Raw genomic sequence first — 22205 nt, 5'->3', positions numbered from 1 at the left:
GGTCTGGTATAACCATCTCTTAAACAGTTTTCTACACTTTGTTGTGATCCACACAGTCAGAGGCTTTGGCATAGTCAATAAAGCAGAAGTAGATGTTTTTCTGGAATTCTCTTGCTCTTCTATTATCCAATGGATGTTGGCAATTTGATCTCTGGTTCCTCTGCCTTTTCTAAATCCAGCTTCAACATCTGGAAGTTCTTGGTTCACGTACTGCTGAAGCCTAGCGTGGAGAATTTTGAGCATTATTTTGCTAGTGTGAGATGGGTGTAATTGTGCAGTAGTTTGAACATTCTTTGGCACTGCCTTTCTTTGGGATTGGAATGAAAACTGACCTTTTCCAGTTCTGTGGCCACTGCTGAGTTTTCCAAATTTGCTGGCATATTGAGTGCAGCACTTTCACAGCATCATCTTTTAGGATTTGAAATAGCTCAGCTGGAATTCCATCACCTCTTTATGCTTTCTTTGTAAGGCCAACTTAACTTCACACTCCAGGATGTCTGGCTCTAGGTGAATGATCACACCATCATGGTTATCTGGGTCATTAAGATCTTTTCTGTATAGTTCTTCTGTGTATTCTTGCCACTTCTTCTTAATATCTTCGGCTTCTGTTAGGTCCATACCATTTCTGTCCTTTATTTTGCCCATCTTTGTATGATATGTTCCCTTGGTAGTTCTAATTTTCTTGAAGCGATCTCTAGTCCTTACCATTCTATTGTTTTTCTCTATTTCTTTGCACTGATAGCTGAGGAAGGCTTTCTTCTCTCTCCTTGCTATTCTTTGGAACTCTGCATTCAGATGGCTATATCTTTCCTTTTCTCCTTTACCTTTCACTTCTCTTCTTTTCAGCTATTTGTAAGTCCTCTTCAGACAACAATTTTGCCTTTCTGCATTTCTTTTTTTCTTGGAGATGGTCTTGATTACCACCTCCTGTACAATGTCATGAACTTCCATCCATAGTTCTTCAGGCAGTCTGTCTATCAGACCTAATCCCTTGAATCTATTTGTCACTTCTACTGTATAATCATAAGGGATTTGATTTGAGTCATATCTGAATGATCAGTGCTATGAAATGTGGTAATTTTTTTCTCGTTGGGAACCTGATTTAATGAATAGAGGGATTTTTAAATTTTATTTGTAATTGAGATATAGTTCATGTAGAGTATTATATGTTGCAAGTGTACAATAATTTTTAAAAGTTATACACCACTTATAGTTATTTTAAAACATTGGCTATATTCCCTGTGATGTACAATATATCCCAGCAGTTTATTTATTTTATGCATAGTAGTTTTTACATCTTAATCTCCTACCTCTATTTCCCCCTCCCCTCTTCCCTCTCTCCACTGGTAACCACTAGTTTTTTTCTCTATATCTGAGTCTGTTTCCTTTTTGTTATATTCCCTAGATTGCTTTATTTTAAATTCCAGTTATAGATGATACCATACAGTATTTGTATTTCTCTGACTTATTTCGCTTAGCAAAATAACCTCCAAGTCCATCCATATTGTTGCCAATGACAAAGTTCATTCTTTTATTATGGTTGAATAGTATTCCATTGTATGTATAATATCATATCTTATTTATCCATTTGTCTATTGATGGACATTTAGTAAGTGGAAGTAGAAGTGTTAGTTGCTCAGTCATGTCCAACTCTTTCTGACCCCATGAACTGTAGCCTGCCAGGTTCCTCTGTCCATGGAATTCTCCAGGCAAGAATACTGGAGTGGGTTGCCATTCCCTGCTCCAGGGATTGAACCCCGGTCTTCGACATTGCAGGCAGATTATTTACCTTTTGAGCCTTCAGGGAAGCCCTGGACACTTAAGTTGCTTCCATATCTTGGCAACTATGAACAATGGTGCTACGAACATTGGGATACATGTCTCTTTTCAAATTAGTGTTATTTTTTTCTGATATATACACCCAGGAGTGAAATCGCTGGGTCATACGGTAGTTCTATTTTTAGTGTTTTTGAGAAACTGCCATACTGTTTTTGACAATGACTGTACCAGTTTATCTTCTTACCAACAATGTACAAGGGTTCTTGTTCTCCACATCTTCCCCAGTATTTTTTGTATGTATTCTTTTTTTATGGAAACTTTTCTGATAGGTGTGAGGTGATATTGTGGAATTTTAATATGCATTTCCCTGATGTTTAACCATGTTGAGTATCTTTTCATTAGCCTGTTAGTCATCTGTATGTCTTCTTTGATAAAAGGTCTATTCAGGTCTTCTGCCTTTTTAAAACAATTATTTCTTTTCTTGGCTGTGCTGGGCCTTAGTTGTGGCACATGGGATCTTCAGTCTTTGTTATGGCATGAGAGATCTGTGGTTGTGACATGAGAACTCCTAGTTGCAGCATGGACGATCTAGTTCCCTGACCAGGGATGGAACCTGGGTGACCTGCATTGGGAGTGCAGAGTCTTAGCCACTGGACCACCAGGGAAATCCCCTTCTGCCTAATTTTTAAGGTAAAGAAAATAAAAGCAGGAATAAACAGGTGGGACCTAATTAGATTTAAAAGCTTTGTACGGCAAAGGAAACATAAACGAAATGAGAAGACAACCTATTGGATGGAAGAAAATATTCTCTCCAGGGAAAGAAATGATACAGACATGTGCTCATTCGCTCATCTTTTAAATCATTGCTCATCTAATAGGATAAACATATTTTTCTTTCATTTGTGCTTTAGTTACAAACGTGATTAAATAACATTTTTGTGTAATGTTACACAAAACATTGGGCTTTTGAAATCCTTTTGTGAATTGCCTATTCTTGTTTCACCCTTATTTTTAAATTAGTTTATCTTTTCACTATTGAGTTATGAATTCTCTAATTTAAAAATACTTTTTCTTCTTTATATCTCACTTTACCCAGTTATTTCTTTTCCAGATTTACTTATGCCCCATTTTGTTATATGAATTAGGATTTTTTTACAATATCTTATGTGATTTCTGTGCCTGGTTCCACCTAGTTTTCTGGCCCCAGACATTCATCTATATTTTCACATGTCACTGTTACAATATTTTAACATGTAAATTTTGAACCATCCTTACACTGACTGAGAATAAAACACTTTTTTTCTCCAAAAAGACAGTTAATTATCCTAACAATATTTATTGAATAATATATCCCTTTCCTAGTGATTTGAAATGCTACATTCACTGTAGTGAGCTAAATGTGACCCCCAAAAATAAAAAGTCCTAATTCCTGGACTCTGTGTATATATTACCTTATATGGTAAAATTTTTATGGATGTGGTTAGGATTAGATTGTGTGAAGGATCTTGAGATTATTCTGGATTGCCTGGGAAGGTCCTAAGAACCATCATAAGTGTCCTTGATTTTTAGAGAGACAGAGGGAGATTAAACACATACAGAGAGGAGAAGGTGATGTGAAGATAGAGGCAGATTGGAGTTACGTTGCTATTGGCCATGGACTACCAGCAGCCACCAGAAGGTGGAAGAGAGAAGACAGTTTTCTTCCCTAGAGTCGCACAGGAAGTACAGCCTTGCTAAGACCTTAATTCCAGATTTCTGGCCTATAGAAGTGAGATGGCAAATTTCTATTGTTTTAAGCCATCAAGTTTGTGGTAATTTGTTACAGCAGCCCTAGGAAATTAACATATAAACCATATACTACATTCTTTTTATTTTTTTTTAATCTCTTTGTGTATTTCTTTTCATTTGTTTCCACTGTTTTATGGTTCTAGTATCAGTGCCATTCTGTTTTAATTAGTAAAATTCACATTCAGGCGTATTTTTTCATTATTATTATTTTGTTAAAGTTGTACATGTCCATAATGTTTAAAAGTCAAGTGTTAAAAGGATTATAATGTTTAAAAACAGTTCTCCCATTCCTGCTCCAGTTCCAATCTCCAGTGTCTCATACCTTCACCTCTGTGTTTTTGCTGGTATTTTCTAAATCACTGGAGAAGGCAATGGCACCCCACTCCAGTACTCTTGCCTGGAAAATCCCATGGGTGGAGGAGCCTGATAGGCTGTGGTCCATGGGGTCGCTAAGAGTCGGACCCGACTGAGCGACTTCACTTTCACTTTTCACTTTCATGCATTGGAGAAGGAAATGGCAACCCACTCCAGTGTTCTTGCCTGGAGAATCCCAGGGACGGGGAAGCCTGGTGGGCTGCCGTCTATGGGGTCGCACAGAGTCTGACACGACTGAAGTGACTTACCTTACCTTACCTTTTCTAAATCACATGTTTATATGCTACTTTTTGATTTATTAATTTAAAACATTATCTACTTACTTTTTATATGGCAGATGAGGACTAGCTCTCCTTCACCACCACAATCCCCTTTTGTTCTTCCCCAGTATAGCTGTATTATAATTTTATTAAACTAAGTAAGTGTTTATGTTACTGTGAACTAACAAGTATCTTTAAAACTTAGTCAAAAAATATTACTGAGATCAGTTTCAAAGCACATACTGCCTATGCTTTCTTCTAAAAGTTTTATGGTTTTGGGTCTTGTATTTAAGTCTTTAATCCATTTTAAATTTATTTTTATCATTGAGAAAGTAGTCCAGTTTGATTTTTTTGCACATAGCTGTCCAGTTTTCCCAAAGCCATTTATTGAAGAGGCTGTCTTTTCCCCACTGTATATTCTTGCCTCTTTTGTCATAGATTAATTACCCATGTAAGTGTGGGTTCATTTCTGAGCTCTCTGTTTTGTTTCATTGATCTGTGTATCTGTTTTAGTGGCAATACCATACTGCTTTGATGATTTTAACTTTGTTGTATAGTTTGAAATCAAGCAGCATGATCCCTCCAACTTTGTTCTTTCTCAAGACTGTTTTGGCTATTCAGAGTGTTTTGTGTTTCCATACAGATTTAGAATTATTTGTTCTAGTTCTGTGACAAATGCCATTGGTATTTTGTTAGGATTGCATTGACTCTGTAGATTTCCTTAAGTAGTATGATCTTTTTAATAGTATTAATTCTTCTGGTCCATGAGCACAGTTTATCTTTCCATCTTTTTGGGTAGTCTTCAGTTATTTTCATCATCACTCTACAGTTTTCTTAGTACAGGATTTTTACCTCCTTAGATTTATTTCTCTGTATTTTATTCTTTTTGACATGACTGTAAGTGGGATTATTCTTAATTTCTCTTTCAGATACTTCATTATTAGCATATGGAAATACAACAGATTTCTGCATATTAATTTTGTATCCTTCAACTTTACCAAATTCATTAATAGTTTTCTCGTGGTATATTTAGGATTTTCTATGAATAATATCATGTTACCTGCAGATAGTGACAGTGTGAGGTTGTTGGCAGGAGAGAGGAACAGGAGCTCCCTTAAAAATAATGTGTATGTGATAGTCTTTGTAATAACTATTTTAACTCCTCAGACTTTTTATTTGGCCATGCCACACAGCTTATGGGATCTTAGTTCCCATCCAGGGACTGAACCCAGCAAAAGTAGTGAAAGCACTGAGCCCTAACCATTGGGCAGCCAGAGATTTCCTCTGACTTCTCAGATGTTTTTATGGAGTTAAACTAGTTCTGATGCATTTCAGATAAGTAAAATTGCTACATAAAAGTATAAGTACTTAATATATAACAATAAATGAATGGCTCTTACTTTGGATAAAGTCTGCTGGTGTTAAATAGTAATCAGTTCCTCAGTTCAGTCACTCAGTCATGTCAGACTCTATGCGACCCCATGACTGCAGCACGCCAGGCCTCCATCTGTCCATCACCAATTCCCAGAGCTTACTCAAACTCATGTCCGTAGAGTCGGTGATACCATCCAACCATCTCATCTCTTGTCGCCCCCTTCTCCTCCCACCTTCAGTCTTTCCCAGCATCAGGATCTTTTCCAATGAGTCAGCTCTTCACATCACGTGGCCAAATTATTGGAGTTTCAGCTTTAGCATCAGTCCTTCCAATGAGTATTCAGGACTTATTTCCTTTAGAATGGACTGGTTGGATTTCCTTGCAGTCCAAGAGACTCTCAAGAGTCTTCTCCAACCCCACAGTCCAAAAGCATCAGTTCTTCAGCACTCAGCTTTCTTTATAATTCAACTCTCACATCCATACATGACTACTGGAAAGACCATCGCTTTGACTAGATGGACCTTTGTTGGCAAAGTAATATCTCTGCTTTTTAATATGCTGTCTAGATTAGTCATAGCTTTTCTTCCAAGGAGCAATCATCTGTTAATTTCATGGCTGCAGTCACCATCTGCAGTGATTTCGGAGCCCAGGAAAATAAAGTCTCTCACTGTTTCCATTGTTTCCTCATATATTTGCCATGAAGTGATGGGACCAGATGTCATGATCTTAGTTTTCTGAATATTGAGTTTTAAAGCCAACTTTTTCCACTCTCCTCTTTCACTTTCATCAAGAGGCTGTTTTAGTTCCTCTTTGCTTTCTGCTATAAGGGTGGTGTCATCTGCATATCTGAGGTTATTGATATTTCTCCCAGCAATCTTAATTCCAGCTTGTACTTCATCCAACCCAGCATTTCACATGTACTCTGCATATAAGTTAAATAAGCAGGGTGACAATATACAGCAGTAAATTTTAAAAAAACAAAAGCAAAAACCTTGATAATCAAGTAAACAAGTAAAGAGTGATACAATAGCTAGTTGTACATGTTAACTGTAGCAAACTTGGAAACTGCAGAAAACTGTCATCTGTTATCCCACTGCAGAGAAAACCTTTGTTGACATTTTGGAGTGTTTTCTGTCAGTTTTGCCTTCACTCAAGTTGAATTTACTAGCAAACTCTGAATCTTTCAGGAAATGCTGATTGTGTTTGTAAGAAAATTCATGGCTTCGGAGCCAGAGTAATCAAGAATACTACATTAATATTAAACAGCAAACTTGGCTAATGTATTTCTTAATTGCATCAAACAGTGATGTTATATTTAGTTAAGTCTTCACAGATTATTTTTCTCCAGGGGATTTCAGAGCTTCAGTTTGCATATTACCATCAGTCTGTTTTGCTTGTTTCTTAGTGATTACACAGTAATGAAATAAGTAAGGTGAGTACAGAACTACCTCTAAAGAGAATATTGATTTGTTTTATTCTAATATTTGTATTCCATATCCAGGAGATAGCTGCAAATACAGATTTAAATATTATATAGTGCAAAAATGAATAAAGTGTTCTACATGGTGACTGTGTTCAAGTAAAAAATACTGTTCACTTTCTGGAAATAAAGGAGATTATAGACTTCCTTGGCAGTCCAGTGGTTAGGACTCTTGTGTGTCCACTGCATGAGGCACAGGTTTGATTCCTGATCAGGCAAGATCCTGAATGCCCTGTGGTGAAGCCAGAAAAAGAAAAATAAAGGAGATTTCTAGTTTAGATAGCATAGTAAGTTTTGCATCAAACTCGTAATTATAAAAAATAAAACAAACCCCAGAAAGTTTATCTTGGCTAGATAATAAGATAAAACATGGACTAGAAACAGAACAGAAGGACAAAGCGGTGAGTGGACGGAAACAAATGCACTGAGCTCCCAATACAAAATGAGGTCCTTGTTTCTGGGGATGCAATTTCTGTAGCTTGGTAGAAATTAAAAGTCCATGTCATTAGAATATTAAAAAGAGCCAATTAGAAATCTTGAACATTAAAAAAGAAAAAGTCACTGGATTAAAAAAAAAAAACAAAAACCTCAGTAGGTGGAATGAACTCTAGCCTGGACAGAATTGAAAAAAGAATTTATAAACTGGAAGGTTGTACTAAAGAACTTGTCCAAAATATAGGACAGAAAAACATATAAAAATGAACTATTTTTATCCAAAACATAGAACATATCAAGAATAACACCCAATAGCATATTCAGATAAAAAGAAGAAATTATGGCTGAAAAGGAATATTTGAAGGGAGTACAGCTTAGAACTTTCTAGAGTGAAAGGTTAAGATATGAACCTCCATAATGAAAAAAAACTACATAAATGCGTCTTAGACAACCTCAGGACATCACAGATTAAAACACTTTTTCAAAGATTCAAATAGAAAAAGGAGGGGCAGTAGGAGCCCAGACCCACTGACTACAATAGATGAACCAACGTGTAGGGATTCTGGCTTCAAAGAGTTAAGGAACACTAAGAAATGTTACGGAGAAGGCAATGGAACCCCACTCCAGTACTCTTGCCTGGAAAATCTCATGGACGGAGGAGCCCAGTAGGCTGCAGTCCATGGGGTCGCTAAGAGTCGGACACGACTGAGTGACTTCACTTTCACTTTTCACTTTCATGCGTTGGAGAGGGAAATGGCAACCCGCTCTAGTGTTCTTGCCTGGAGAATCCCAGGGACGGAGGAGCCTGGTGGGCTGCTGTCTGTGGGGTTGCACAGAGTCGGACAACGACTGAAGCGACTTAGCAGCAGCAGCAGCAAGAAATGTTAATATAATGGAAACAGCAAAAGAGATGGATACATAGCAACATACATAGCACTTAAAATACTGAGTGAAAAAAATCCCTGAAAAATCAGAAATGAAATCTACAGCACAATATCATTTGTGTAGATTAGCATATGTATATAACATTTTCTAAGAACGCATTCAAATAAAAAGGCACACATCAAACACATTAGAATGATTGTGAGGGGAGATAGATATGAGGAAGGGGTTAAAAAAGGAATGTACAAGTAAATGAAGAAACAAAAGAATGAGTCTTGCATGGATCGATAATGATAGCGTTAAAAAAGAAAATAAAGGAAAGTTGTTGCCAGCCTTATATTTTTTATAAACAATTAAACTGTCATTTATGAATGAAGGCAAAATAGAGTTTCACAGATACCAAAACAGAGATTTTCTCCCCACAGGATTCACTAAAAGAACTTTTAAAGTATTGTCCTATATAAGAGGAAAGAAGGAAAGTATAGGATAAAAGAAATAATCTTCCACTTCCCATATGGGGAAGCCTTCCATAAACTGAATTACCTGACTGGTTGGTGAATTTGTTTAGTCCTGATGCTCAGTTAGGAGGACCAGTTACCTCACACTAAACTATATATTCACAAACTTTGCTATTATCTGTAAAAAAAAAAAAAACAAAAAAAAGATATTTTGGCCTCCAGATTCTATACTATATTATTTAACTAGAGTAATTCAGGGAAAAGGTATACCGTTTTTTGGGTCCCCTCAAAGATCCCACAATTTCATGTAATGATGAGAACATCAGGAAATAAAAATGTGGAGTTTAGTAAAGTAAAATATACAGATAGAAAGAGCTTTGTGAGACTAGGAGATGTGCTATTTATAAAAGCATCTAAAGACAAAAAATACTTAGGAATAAATTAAAAGCAATAAACTTATACTAAAATAACTTCAGAACACTGCTGAGAGAAATCAAAGAAGACCTAAATAAATGGAGATAAATGCTGTATTCATGAGTTGAAAGACTCAAAAATTATTAACATGCCAGTCCTTCACAGATTGATCTGTAGATTCAGTGACATCCCAGTCTAAATCTTAGAATTCTACATCTCAATAGTAAAAAAAAAAAAAAAAAAAAAACTACCCAATTTAAACATGGGCAAAAGACTTAAAACAGTGGAGCATTTACAGAAGGCCAACTGGCACCTGAAAAAGTGTTCACTACCGTCAGTCATAAGAAAAAGACGCATTAAAGCCATAAGGAAATACCAATACATAACCAGAACAGATAAAACTAAGAAGTCTGCCAACATTAAGTGTTACTGAGATTGTGGAACAATTGTAACTCTCACACATTGCTAATGGGAATGTAAAATGACAATTTTTTATAAAATGTACACCAATCCTTTGACAGAAAAATCCATTTATAGGTTTTATTGAAGAGAAGTGAAACATTTGTCCATGAAAAGACTTGTTTAGGCATGTTCATAGCAGATTTATTTACAATTAATTCCAAGTTGAAAGTTAAAACATACTGTTAATATTGATACAATGGATTACTATTCAGTGATAAGAAAGAACAAAGTAGGAAAGGAAAACTAAAGGTGAAAAAAAAAGCAAAACATTACTTATGGTAGGTTAGGCATTCACTTGAAAAGGATACAAGGGAAATTTCTGGGGTGCTGGAAATGTTCTATAGCATAATATCTATTTGTCAAAAGTATATAGCTAAAAATTTTACATTTCAATGTATGGAAGTATTACCAAAAGGAATCATATAATGGTGATGATGATGAAAACGATTATGGAGTAAGGTGGTAGGGAAGACATATAAATGACAAAAAATGACAGAATGGTGACTGAGCTACCATTTTACCGTTGTCTGTGTGTGTGAAACTGTATAAAACTTTTGAAGAAATGAAGAAAAAAGACAAGTCTTATGTTTATTCAGAAATTTATCAATTCCAGTCATCTCTTTACTGTAGATCCAAATTACTATTGTAATTTCCCTTTAGAATTTGTGAGCATTTCTAAAAGTCCCCAGCCATGAATTGTCTCAGTTCTTTATCTGATAATGTCTTTCTTTTTATTTCATTTTTAAAGGACAGTTTCAATAGAGAATTATGAGTTGATAGTTTTTCTTTCTTTCTTTCAGCACCTTAAATTTATCCTTCCATTACAGTCTGGGCTTTATTGTTTTCCTTGAGAACTTGCATCTCATTTATGTATTTGTCCCCCTTTATGTAATACACCATTTTTCTCTGCTTCAAGATAGTTTTTCTCTTTGGATTTAAGCAGTTTATCTAGGATGTGCCCGTTTGTGGTTTTCTTGTGTTAATCTAACTCAACCCCCCAGTGGCAAGCAGATTTAGCAGTGCCCTCTGTCAAAAACAGCTTCCCTGGTAGCTCAGATGGTAAAGAATCTGTAGTGCAGGAGACTCGGGATTGATCCCTGGGTCAGGAAGATCCCCTGGAGAAGGAAATGGCTATCCACTCCAGTAGTCTTATCTGGAAAATTCCATGTACAGAGGAACCTGACAGGCTACAGTCAAGGTTGCAGAGTCAGACTTGGCTGAGCAACTAACACTTCATTTCTATAAAAAACCACAGATGTGCAGATCTCACCTTTCTCAGATTTACCCACCCAGACACTGTGTTCCCTTTGCCAGGGAATGTGTGCTCTCTGCAGGCAGGATAGATTTCAAACAGGAAAGGGAGGACTAAGTTGATCACTCTGAAATCCAATCAAGTCAGGAAGATCCTCTGGAGAAGGAAATGGCAACCCACTCCAGTATTCTTGCTTGTAGAATCCCATGGACAAAGGAGCCTGGCTGGCTGCAGTCCATCGTGTTGCAAGAGTCAGACATGACTTGACATCTAAACCACCACCAATCAGATAAGTTACTCTTTGTCTCCTATGAAGAAACTAGTAAGGGAATGGAAACAGGCCAGACATATACTTTTTTTTTCAGGCATATATTTTTGAGCTATATTAGCATGTGAGTTGGGGTAGGGAAGAGATGTTCTCTTCTGATACTGTGAAGACTTGTACTCTTCACTGATTTTGCCTAAGCCTGCATCCCTAGTGGCTCAGTTCAGTTCAGTTCAGTCGCTCAGTCGTGTCCTAGTCTTTGCGACCCCATGAACCGCAGCACGCCAGGCCTCCCTGTCCATCACCAACTCCCGGAGTCTATCTAAACCCATGTCCATTGAGTCGGTGATGCCATCCAACCATCTCATTCTCTGTCGTCCCCTTCTCCTCCTGCCCTTAACCTTTCCCAGCATCAGGGTCTTTTCAAATGAGTCAGCTCTTCGCATCAGGTGGCCAAAGTATTGGGAGTTTCCACTTCGAAATCAGTCCTACCAATTAACACCCAGGACTGATCTCCATTAGGATGGACTGGTTGGATCTCCTTGCAGTCCAAGGGACTCTCAAGAGTCTTCTCCAACACCACAGTTCGAAAGCATCAATTCTTCAGCACTCAGCTTTCTTTCTAGTCCAACTCTCACATTCATACATGACCACTGGAAAAACCATAGCCTTGACTAGACAAACCTTTGTTGACAAAGTAACGTCTCTGCTTTTTAATATGCTGTCTAGGTTGGTCATAACTTTCCTTCCAAGGAGTAAGCGTCTTTTAATTTCATGGCTGCAGTCACCATCTACAGTGATTTTGGAGCCCAGAAAAATAAAGTCTGACACTGTTTCCACTGTTTCCCCATCTATTTCCCATGAAGTGATGGAACCGGATGCCATGATCTTCGTTTTCTGAATGTTGAGCTTTAAGCCAACTTTTTCACTCTCCTCTTTCACTTTCATCAAGAGGCTTTTTAGTTCCTCTTCACTTTCTGCCATAAGGGTGGTGTCATCTGCATATCTGAGGTTATTGATATTTCTCTCAGCAATCTTGATTCCAGCTTGTGATTCATCCACCCCAGCATTTCTCATGATGTACTCTGCATATAAGTTAAATAAGCAGGGTGACAATATACAGCCTTGACATACTCCTTTTCCTATTTGGAACCAGTCTGTTGTTCCATGCCCAGTTCTAACTGCTGCTTACTGACCTGCATCAAGGTTTCTGAAGAGGCCGGTCATGTGGTCTGGTATTCCCATCTCTTTCAGAATTTTCCACAGTTTGTTGTGATCCACACAGTCAAAGGCTTTGGCATAGTCAGTAAAGCAGAAGTAGATGTTTTTCTGGAACTCTCTTGCTTTTTCAATGATCCAGAGGATGTTGGCAATTTGATCTCTGGTTCCTCTGCCTTTTCTAAAACCAGCTTGAATATCTGGAAGTTTACGGTTCACATATTGCTGAAGCCTGGCTTGGAGAGTTTTGAGCATTACTTTACTAGCAAGTGAGATGAGTGCAATTGTGCTGTAGTTTGAGCATTCTTTGGCATTGCCTTTCTTGGCTCAGTGGTAAAGAATTCGCCTGCCAACGCAGGAGACTCGGGTTTGATCCCTGGGTTGGGAAGATCCCCGGAAAAGAAAATGGCAATCCACTCCAGTATTCTTGCCTCAGAAATCTCCTGGACAGAGGAGCCTGGCAGGCTACAGTCCATGGGGTGGGTTGCAAAGGGTCAGATCCAGCTTAGCAACTAAACAGCAAGAACAAAGCATCAGTGTAGTTGAAGAGACCAGCAGTTTGTCATACAACTGGATTGACCCTCACACTGATGGGATGGGAAAACTAATTGAAAACCATCAAGAGCAACTAAAGACAGGCAGAAAACGCAGGGGAAAAATGAACTGCTAGTTTTCCCTCAAGACTAGTGTCAGACAATGTAGTGCTTATATCAAGTCCATTATCCCTCCGTACTGCTTTCTATCCCAAATCATGTCCAGCCAAGTTACCAACATAGCACACGAGAGGTTGTGCAGTTAAATGATGACTGATCTCTCTGTCCAGAAATCCAGTAGGATACACGAAGGAGAATATCCAGCAAGTATCTGGAAGAGTGGCCACCTGTGGACTTTATATTTTTGTCCTTGTTCCATATAACGCCTTTATGTAACCCTACTTTGTCTGATATTAATGCAGCCATCATCCCCTCTTTCATTGTCTTGGCACTGTATTTACCTGGTATGTCTTAACTAATACTTGTCTCTGTCATCTTATTTTAGGTGGATCCTGAGTAGCATGTAGTTGGATATAGTACTCTTTTTATGATTTGAGATTAAAGAATCTATTATTTAAGAGGAAACTTGCATTTATTATACTAAATAGTATAATTGTTCTTATTCTGTGATCTTTGTTTGCACTATTTATGTTGCCTTACTCCTGTTTTTTCAATCTTCTTTTGCTTTTGCTAGTTTTTCTTGTTGCCTTCTTTTGCTCCTAGTAATTTAGAAATTAGACACCCTATTTTTATTTGATTAGTAATTACTTCAAAATAAAAGGAAAGGAAACTTCTATTTCTTTCCCAACATTAAGAATATATTAGTCATCTGTTGATTCCCCTCAAAATGAGTCACACACTTTAGTACCTCCTTTTGTTCCTGCCTCCCACCATTGATTGGAATCATTTGGGCTTTTAAAACTATTATTATTATTTCTTTTTTTTTTTTTTTTTACATTTCATTAAGGAACACTTCACATTTGCATTTCCTAAATGTAGCCATGTTAGCCTTGTTAAGAACAATTACTTAGACCATTAATTTTTAAGTTTACAAATGGTTACAGTTTTCACCTCCATTTCTTTTACAACATGTCTCCCTTATACTTAAGATCTTTATTTTTTTAATTTATTGGATGCTAAAATATTCCTTTAAGTGACTTGTAAAGAAGAATATATATCTGAATCTTTGCATAGCTGAGGATATATAATAAATGTGTTTTCTTCTGAAATAGCAGTTAATCCATAGGAAGTTTTCCTGAGGAAATAATAGCAGGATGCAGAGATGTGTGTATAAGTTCATTTGTCAGTATTTTTACAAAAGCAAAAATTAGAAACTAAGAAGTGTCTGCAAGTAGACACTTGGTTGAACAAAAAATTATTGCCAGTCATTATTGGAAAATCATAACAGTTGATCATTGTGTTACCTAATTATTATGTCATTAATCTCTCAGCCTGTTATTTATGCAAGTTATAATTAAAATATAAATTTAGACCATACAAAGTAAACAGTTTGTTTAGCTATTAACATTAATACTCTATTTAGTATCTGTTTCAGTTTTTCAACTAAATATTGGCTAAATGGATACTTATTATTGAAAATATGTTTAAAGAAATTTAATTTTAGTCTGTTTCTTGTAGTCACTCCATGGATTTTTTTGGGCAGCACAGACCAGAAGATAACCAGTCAGTAGTCAGTAGAATGCAGAAGAAATACTGGAAAACCAAACAGGTCTTCATCAAAGCAACCGGAAAGAAGGAGGATGAGCACGTGGTGGCATCTGATGCTGAACTGGATGCTAAACTTGAGGTAAATTCTTATAAGGATTCAGTGTTTTGCATATAACTTGTTATTATTTGGGACTACTGGGGGACTATGACAAGTTTTACACTGAAAAGCTGACCTGGATACATGTAGAATTTGATAATAGAATAGTTGTATCTATTTGTTGATCAGATCTTCTGGATAAGCAAGCCATAGCAAATTGTGCGTTGGCAGAGCTGGAGTGCATATTAGGTAGATCATGAACCAGATAATTTCTCTGGCACTAGTGTAATACTTAGTGTGCTATGTAAGTGAATTGATTATGTTCCTAATGGGACCATATACTCATTATGTATCACGTCACTAGTATTTGTACTACTTTTATCTGAAGTCTATACCTCACTGACATAGTGATAATTATAGATTACTGAGATCAAATAGTGAGTGAGGATTTTACAAGTTGGAGTTTTTGTTTCTCTTATTAAGGATGGAGTTAATTGAAGTATGTCATAATGTATTTTTGCCTGTTTTTTATTTTAAATGAAATAATTACCATGAAACAACTTTAAACCTACATGTAATCTTATACTTTTAAGTAATCAAGCTAATTAGAAGTAAGGTCTCATGTATATTAATGAAGTCTGAATTTTTTAATGCAGATTTGCCAATTCCATGTGTATATCCTAATTTAGGTAACCTTTTACAAACATTTCTAGCCAGAGGCTCTGTTATGCCTAAAATATAATGATTTGTTGGGATTCTTAAAAATATAGGTCTAATAATTATAGGTCTAATAAATAAATATAGGTCTAAAAAATATAGGTCTAATAAAATGGGTCTTAATTTACTAAGTAATTTTTTCTATAAAAATAAACTCTGATCACTGCCATAACAAATATGAAAATAATAATTATTTCTATTTAACCAGATTTTACTATTTGTGTTAAAAAGTATTCTTCTTAGGATTGAGTGACAAATTGTGAAAAAAAAAATGAAGGGACTTTATTATAAGTAATATGTTTTATCACTAAGGGAACTCTTCACTACCCATTCATATATTCCCACAGAAGTAGATTTTTTGTGTTTTATTTCACATTGATAGGTAATCTGTGGGTGACATTTTATATTCAGTGTTATTTTTGTCCATTAGAGAATTATTTGGAATCACCCAAGAACTTTCTTCCACAATTGTATTATCTTTTTTAAGAATGAGAAATATTTTCAAGTATACATATGCATCAAGTATGTACTTAGATTATCATGTTGTATACTTTAAATATATTACAATTTTATACCTCACTAAAACAGAAAAATATTTTTGTTGTAAAAATGAAAAGCAATAGTATATGTATCTTTCAAGGACCCATGGGGGGGGGGGAATTGCTTCACCATAGTGTTAATGCAACTATTGTTTTTGTATTCTTTTCTAATCTTCCACATGGACTTACAGCAGCTCTGGCTTCCCTGGTAGCTCAGATGATAAAGAATCTTCCTGTGATGCAGGAGACCCAAGTTTGATCCCTGGGTTGGGAAGATCCCCTAGGGAAGGAAATGGCAACCCCACTCCAGTATTCTTGCCTGGAGAATTCCATGGACAGAGGAGCCTGGTGGCTACAGTCCGTGGGGTTGCAAAGAGTTGGACACAACTGAGCGAGTTCAAAACTAATACAATTTGTAAAGTTTAAAAATAAAATAAAAGTTAAAAAAAAAAACAACTGAGTGAGTTAACACACACACAAATACATATACCAAGTGCAATTCAAACATACTTAAACTTATGTGGAAAATTGATAGTCACTCCTGCATTTAGAATTTAGTTATCTGTTATCAGTCTTCCTTTGGCCTGATCAAACATCAAAATAAAAGCAAAACTGCTATAGAGATGGGCTTCCCTGGTGGCTCAGGCAGTAAAGAATCCACCTACAATGCAGGAGACCCCTGAATTGTTTGATTCCTGGGTCAGGAAGATCCCCTGGAGAAGGGATAGGCTTCCCACTCTGGTATTCTTGGGCTCCCCTGGTGGCTTAGCTGGTAAAGAATCCACCTGCATTGGGGGAGACCTGGGTTTGATCCCTGGGTTGGAAAGATCCCCTGAAGAAGGGAAAGGCCACCTACTCCAGTATTCTGGCCTGGAGAATTCCATGGACTGTATAGTCCATGGGGTCACAAAGAGTCAAACACAACTGAGCAACTTTCACTTTCACTTTCTCTGGTGGCTCAGTCAGTAAAGAATCTACCTACAATGCGAGAGACCTGAGTTCGATTCCTGGGTTGGGAAGATCCCCTGGAGGAGGGCATGGCAACCCACTCCAGTTTTCTTGCCTGGAGAATCCATGCACAGAGGAGCCTGGCTGTAGTCCACGGGGTCACAAAAAGTTGGACACGACTGAGCCACTAAGTTTGAAATGGGAGTCTATAAGATATTTTATTTTTTTGTTAGCTATTGGCAGCAGTGGTAATGAAGGGATTAATATTCATGGAAAATTCTAAACAAAAATAATCTGAAGGTAATTTATTTTTGTTGTTATAACAACATTATTTAATTTTTATGGTAAATTCATTGACCTATTTTTCTTAGACCAATATTGGAGAAAAGCCAGCCTCTAAGTTACTTAATATTGTCTAAAACTATCTATACTCTTTTCATCTGTGGTAGACAGTATTTAATGTACATTTTAAAATTGCTATTTAGATAGTTTGGAGCTGAGGGGAGGACAAACTCCACAGTCATAAATTTTTATTAGTTTCCACGTATTTATCATCATTTTTTCCAACTGTAATGGGAGAAAGCTAAATGTGCTTTCTACATCTGAAATAAAACCAAAACTGAAGTATATCACAGCCAAGGAAAATAGACAATACCTATGAGAAAATGTTTTGCTTTTGAAGTGTTTTTTTTATATTTTGTATTTGCTTTATGGTTCTTTAAATTGTCCTAATAAAATTTATATTTCAAAGGTTTTTCACTCCATTCAAGAGACATGTACTGAACTTCTGAAGATAGTTGAGAAATATCAGCTAAGACTCAATGGTATGAAATCATAGATATCTATCCACCATCAATTCTTGCTTAAAATAAATATTCATTTGCATTTTTGAAGATGAAAGATTTAATGTAAAAATAGTAATTTACTGAACTATTTTGGAATCGTTTCTTATGACAAAAATGAATATTTACAGTGATCTACCCTGAAATCCCCCAGCATGTTCAATTCATCAAATCCTCTGACACAGATTGATTTTGCTGAGTTTAGTTTTCCTTCCCAGAGTCTTAAGTGGATTTTTTTCCATCATTTAAAAGCTCTCTTTCTCAACCCCTACTTGATCTAGCAGTTACCCTTCATTCCTCTGCTCCTTTCCCAGGAAATTTTGACATAATTATCTGTACACACAGTCTGTATTCCTTCTCCTTCTCCTTCTCTTCTGCTCACCCGGTCAAGTTTTCATCCCCATCACTCCACCAAATCACTCTTGTCACAGTCATGAAGAACTTAATTCTGGGACGAATTCTCAGTTGTTGTCACATTATTTAACACAGTTGATTATTCCCTCCTCCTTGAGACACTCTACTGTCTTCACTTGGCTTCCAGGTACCAGCATTCCTGGATTTCTTCTTAATGGTCGTTCCTTCTCAGTATCCTGTGACTGCTGGAATCTCCTCTCTTCTTCACCTCTTCTGGTTAAAACTCAATCTTTGAATCTCTCCTCCTGCCTTATTTGCAGTTCCCTACTGGGCGTGGCCACCTCTCTGATCCTGGTTTCTTCCCTGGTCTCATCTCCTAAAACTCTCTCCTTCTGAGCCATTAATCTCCTCTACAGTAGTCTACCTGCATACCTAATCCTCTTTAGGTATTTGGTCAAGTGTCCTCTTATTAGTGAGTCCTTCTCTGACTCCCATATCTGAAATGAAATATACCCCTCTTTCTCATCAGTCTCTGTCTACTTAACAATAGCACTTAACAGTATTCAACGTTCTGTATATTTTATCTGTTGTTTTTCTTACCACCACTAGAATATGCTCTCCTTAAGGATAGAAATTTGTGTGTTTATTTCTGTATCTTCTAGCCTCGAAACATTGTCTAGCATATAGTCCATGTGCAGTGCATATTTGCTCAATGAATGATTTCTTTGTGCAGCAATGTAAATTAGTCTCAAAAGTTGATAATCAAAGTTCATATATTGTCCATTAAGGCAAGAAATCCATTATAGCATGATAATTTTTTTAGTGCCTGCCATGTGTAAAACTATGTATTTTTCCCCAGGAAACAGTTGGATAAACAACTTTCGGTAATAAAATAAGAGACAAAGAATAGTATGTAATTGAATTCAGGATTGTGATGCAGACATGCCTCTGAATTCTCTTGGAGTAAAAAATAACTGTATTAGAGAGATTGGCAGCTACTTAGATGGGAACAGAAGTAAAACTCAAAGGGTTTATAGAAGCTGAATATGTGGGGAAAAAAGGGAGTTGGAGTCAAGGGAATAAAGTTGAAGGGTGAGAACAGTCTGCATGACAGAAGAGTTTGTAATGGAGAATAGTAGGGTGATATACGAGCAAAGGAAGGTTCCAGTCGGATTGCTAAGGACCTTAAATATTTTACCAAGCAGTAAAATGGACCAAGGGAGTCACTGAATCAAGGGAGTCATTGAATCAAGCAATCATTGGACCAAGGGAGTTCTGTGATAGAAATGGAAATGTAAAGAAACACTGGCCAGTTTGTGCATCCTGCATTTTGTCCTGGAATCACCAGATCATTTAGCATGCTGGTAGAGCATTTCAGCGGAGAAGGCAATGGCAAACCACTCCAGTACTCTAGCCTGGAAAATCCCATGGATGGAGGAGCCTGGTGGGCTGCAGTCCATGGGGTTGCTGGGAGTCGGACACGACGGAGCGACTTCACTTTCACTTTTCACTTTCATGCACTGGAGAAGGAGGTGGCAGCCCACTCCAGTGTTCTTGCCTGGAGAATCCCGGGGATGGGGGAGCCTGGTGGGCTGCCGTCTCTGGGGTCGTGTAGAGTTGGACATGACTGAAGTGACATAGCAGCAGAGCATTTCAGGGAAGCCTGAAGACAGGGAAGCCTGGTGTGCTAAAGTCCATGGGGTCGCAAAGAGTCGGACACGACTGAGTGACTGAACAACAATAAAGAGAAAGTATAGGATAAAATCTATATCTGTACATCTCTTTAACCTGAAATGTTCCAGTTCAGTTGCTCAGTCGTGTCCAAGTCTTTGCGACCTTGTGGACTATAGCACACCAGGCTTCCCTGTCCTTCACCATCTCCCATAGCTTGCTTAAACTCATGTGCATTGAGTCGGTGATGCCGTCCAACCATTTCATCCTCTGTCGTCCCCTTCTCCTCTTGCCTTCAATCTTTCCCAGCATCAGGGTCTTTTCTAATGAGTCAGCTCTTCACGTCAGGTGGCCAAAGTACTGGAGCTTCAGCATCAGTCTTTCCAATGAATATTCAGAACCGATTTCCTTTACAATTGACTGGTTTGATCTCCTTGCAGTCCAAGGCACTCTCAAGAATCTTCTCCAACACCACAGTCAAAAGCATCAATCCTGTCGCTCAGCCTTCTTTATGGTCCAACTCACACATCCATACATGACTACTGGAAAAACCATAGCTATGACTAGATGGATCTTTGTTGGCAAAGTAATGTCTCTGTTTTTTAATATGCTGTCTAGGTTTGTCATAGCTTTCTCTTTAATATTGTATATAACTGTGTGATTTCTCGAAGACTATTTGGTTAATAGATCTTCTGTTGAGACTAACATCAGACCATTGCATAGATTCTTCCAGCACTGTAAACCTTTATGAAAATCTCTTGACTGGGGAAGGACACATAGGAGTAGGGTCTCGGTGGGTTTTGGCATCAGGTCTCAGCTCCAAATCAGTGCAGACTCAGCTTCATCTCCTTCCCTTTCTGCACTGATAAGGATGAGGCTCAATTACGGTTACTGTTCAGTTGATATTTGATAAGGAGGTGGTCCATGTTTTGTGAGGCTTTTCCGGATCATCATCTACAAATTAATATCTTTTTCTAGTAGTTTTCATTGAGGTATATTTTATGAATTTTATGAAGTTCTGATTCAGAGGAAATGTGTAACTGGTACATCTCTGAAGTAATTGGAATATTAACAAGATTCCTCAGATCCAATCCACTCTTGATCAAGCAAACTATTTATAAAACAGCACATTTTTTTTCAGACGAGACTACAGATGTGTAGACGCCCTCTCTCAAACACCACGTGCCCTTCTAGGGACTTCCTGTAGGCACTACCGGTGGGAGGACCAGTGAGGGGGCAGCTAGCAGGTGAGAAGGCCCGAGTTCCCCTGCTGCTTCAGAGGGACTCAAGGGACTTCCCTTTCAGTTTTTAACTTCAGTTTTTCCATCAGTAAACTAGAGTGAAACGAGGCATGACATTTGTCATGTTTTTCACTTTAAGCTCACAGTGTGAACACTTTATGGGCTCCCCTCACCTGGTGGTCTTATTGTGATGAAAAGTCATCTTCCACTAGATCAGTACTTTTAAAACTTTGTGGTGAAGGGTCATTGTTTTATTTTCAATCTGTCGTCAGCTGACACTTTGGAAAATACAATAAAAAATTTTTAGAAAAACAAAATTGAAGAAGACATGCACAAATATAAGCATACTTTTTGGTGATTAGAGTCAACAGATACAAGATAGTCAAACAGGTAAAAGTTTCTTAATGGTTTCTTAGTGTGAGTATTTGTCGCAAGCTGGTAGCAAATGGTCCACAGACCAGACCACTGGACTAGCCTGGCCAGCACTGGTCCACGGACCACACTTTGAGTAGTATTGCACTATGTGACAACTTTTAGGGTTTTAGCAGCAAAATTGTGGACAACTGTGAATCTGTGATACTGAGCATAGACGATGAAGCCAGGATGGGAGACAAGAATAAGTTTAAATAGGCCACCAAATACTTTATAAGTGCTAATGATCCTAATATGCATCTCTGCACATTTGAAAATGTGTCATCTGTGGTTTTATCATTTTGGAAATTTTTTTTTTTTTCCCACCAAAGATCAGTCTCTCCCAAAGTGAGGTCTATGGAGTCACTGATCAGAACCATCTGGAATTCTTGTTTAAAAAAAAAAGAAAGGGCAGATCCTCAGACCTGTAAAATCAAAGTCTCTGGAAACAGAGCCCAGGAATTTACATTTTAAAAACAAGTCTCTCTCCTCCTGCCCCTAAGTAATTGTTAAGTATAGAGAATTATTGCTGTGAGAATGTTAGTTGTATATGTGTGTGTTTTAAACAAATGATGAAATGAAACAATGAACTATACTGTAATTTTTCCCCTAGTTATATCGGAGGAAGAAAACGAACTAGGGCTCTTTTTAAAGTTCCAAGCAGAACGGGATACAACGCAGGCTGGCAAAATGATGGACGCCACTGGCAAGGCACTCTGTTCTTCAGCCAAGCAAAGGTTT

General features: G+C 37.4%; 1 protein-coding gene across 5 annotated transcripts in view; it reads left to right on the top strand.

The window, feature by feature from the left end:
• The window catches only part of ICA1L (islet cell autoantigen 1 like), a 57786-nt gene that overhangs the window by 5316 nt on the left and 30265 nt on the right, over nt 1-22205 (top strand). For 4 of the 5 annotated variants that reach the window (XM_055573146.1, XM_055573148.1, XM_055573145.1 and 1 more), the window contains exons 2-4: nt 14615-14783; nt 17697-17769; nt 22078-22201. In XM_055573146.1, the coding sequence (XP_055429121.1) occupies nt 14622-14783; nt 17697-17769; nt 22078-22201 (359 nt within the window). In that variant the 5' untranslated portion in view covers nt 14615-14621. The remainder of the gene's footprint in view (nt 1-14614; nt 14784-17696; nt 17770-22077; nt 22202-22205) is intronic. The other variant, XM_055573149.1, reaches the window with a different exon arrangement.

Source organism: Bubalus kerabau, chromosome 3 (genome assembly GCF_029407905.1).
Source record: "Bubalus kerabau isolate K-KA32 ecotype Philippines breed swamp buffalo chromosome 3, PCC_UOA_SB_1v2, whole genome shotgun sequence".
NCBI lineage: Eukaryota > Metazoa > Chordata > Mammalia > Artiodactyla > Bovidae > Bubalus > Bubalus kerabau.
Note: the sequence above shows the minus strand (reverse complement) of the source record. Positions and strands in the feature narration are given on the sequence as shown.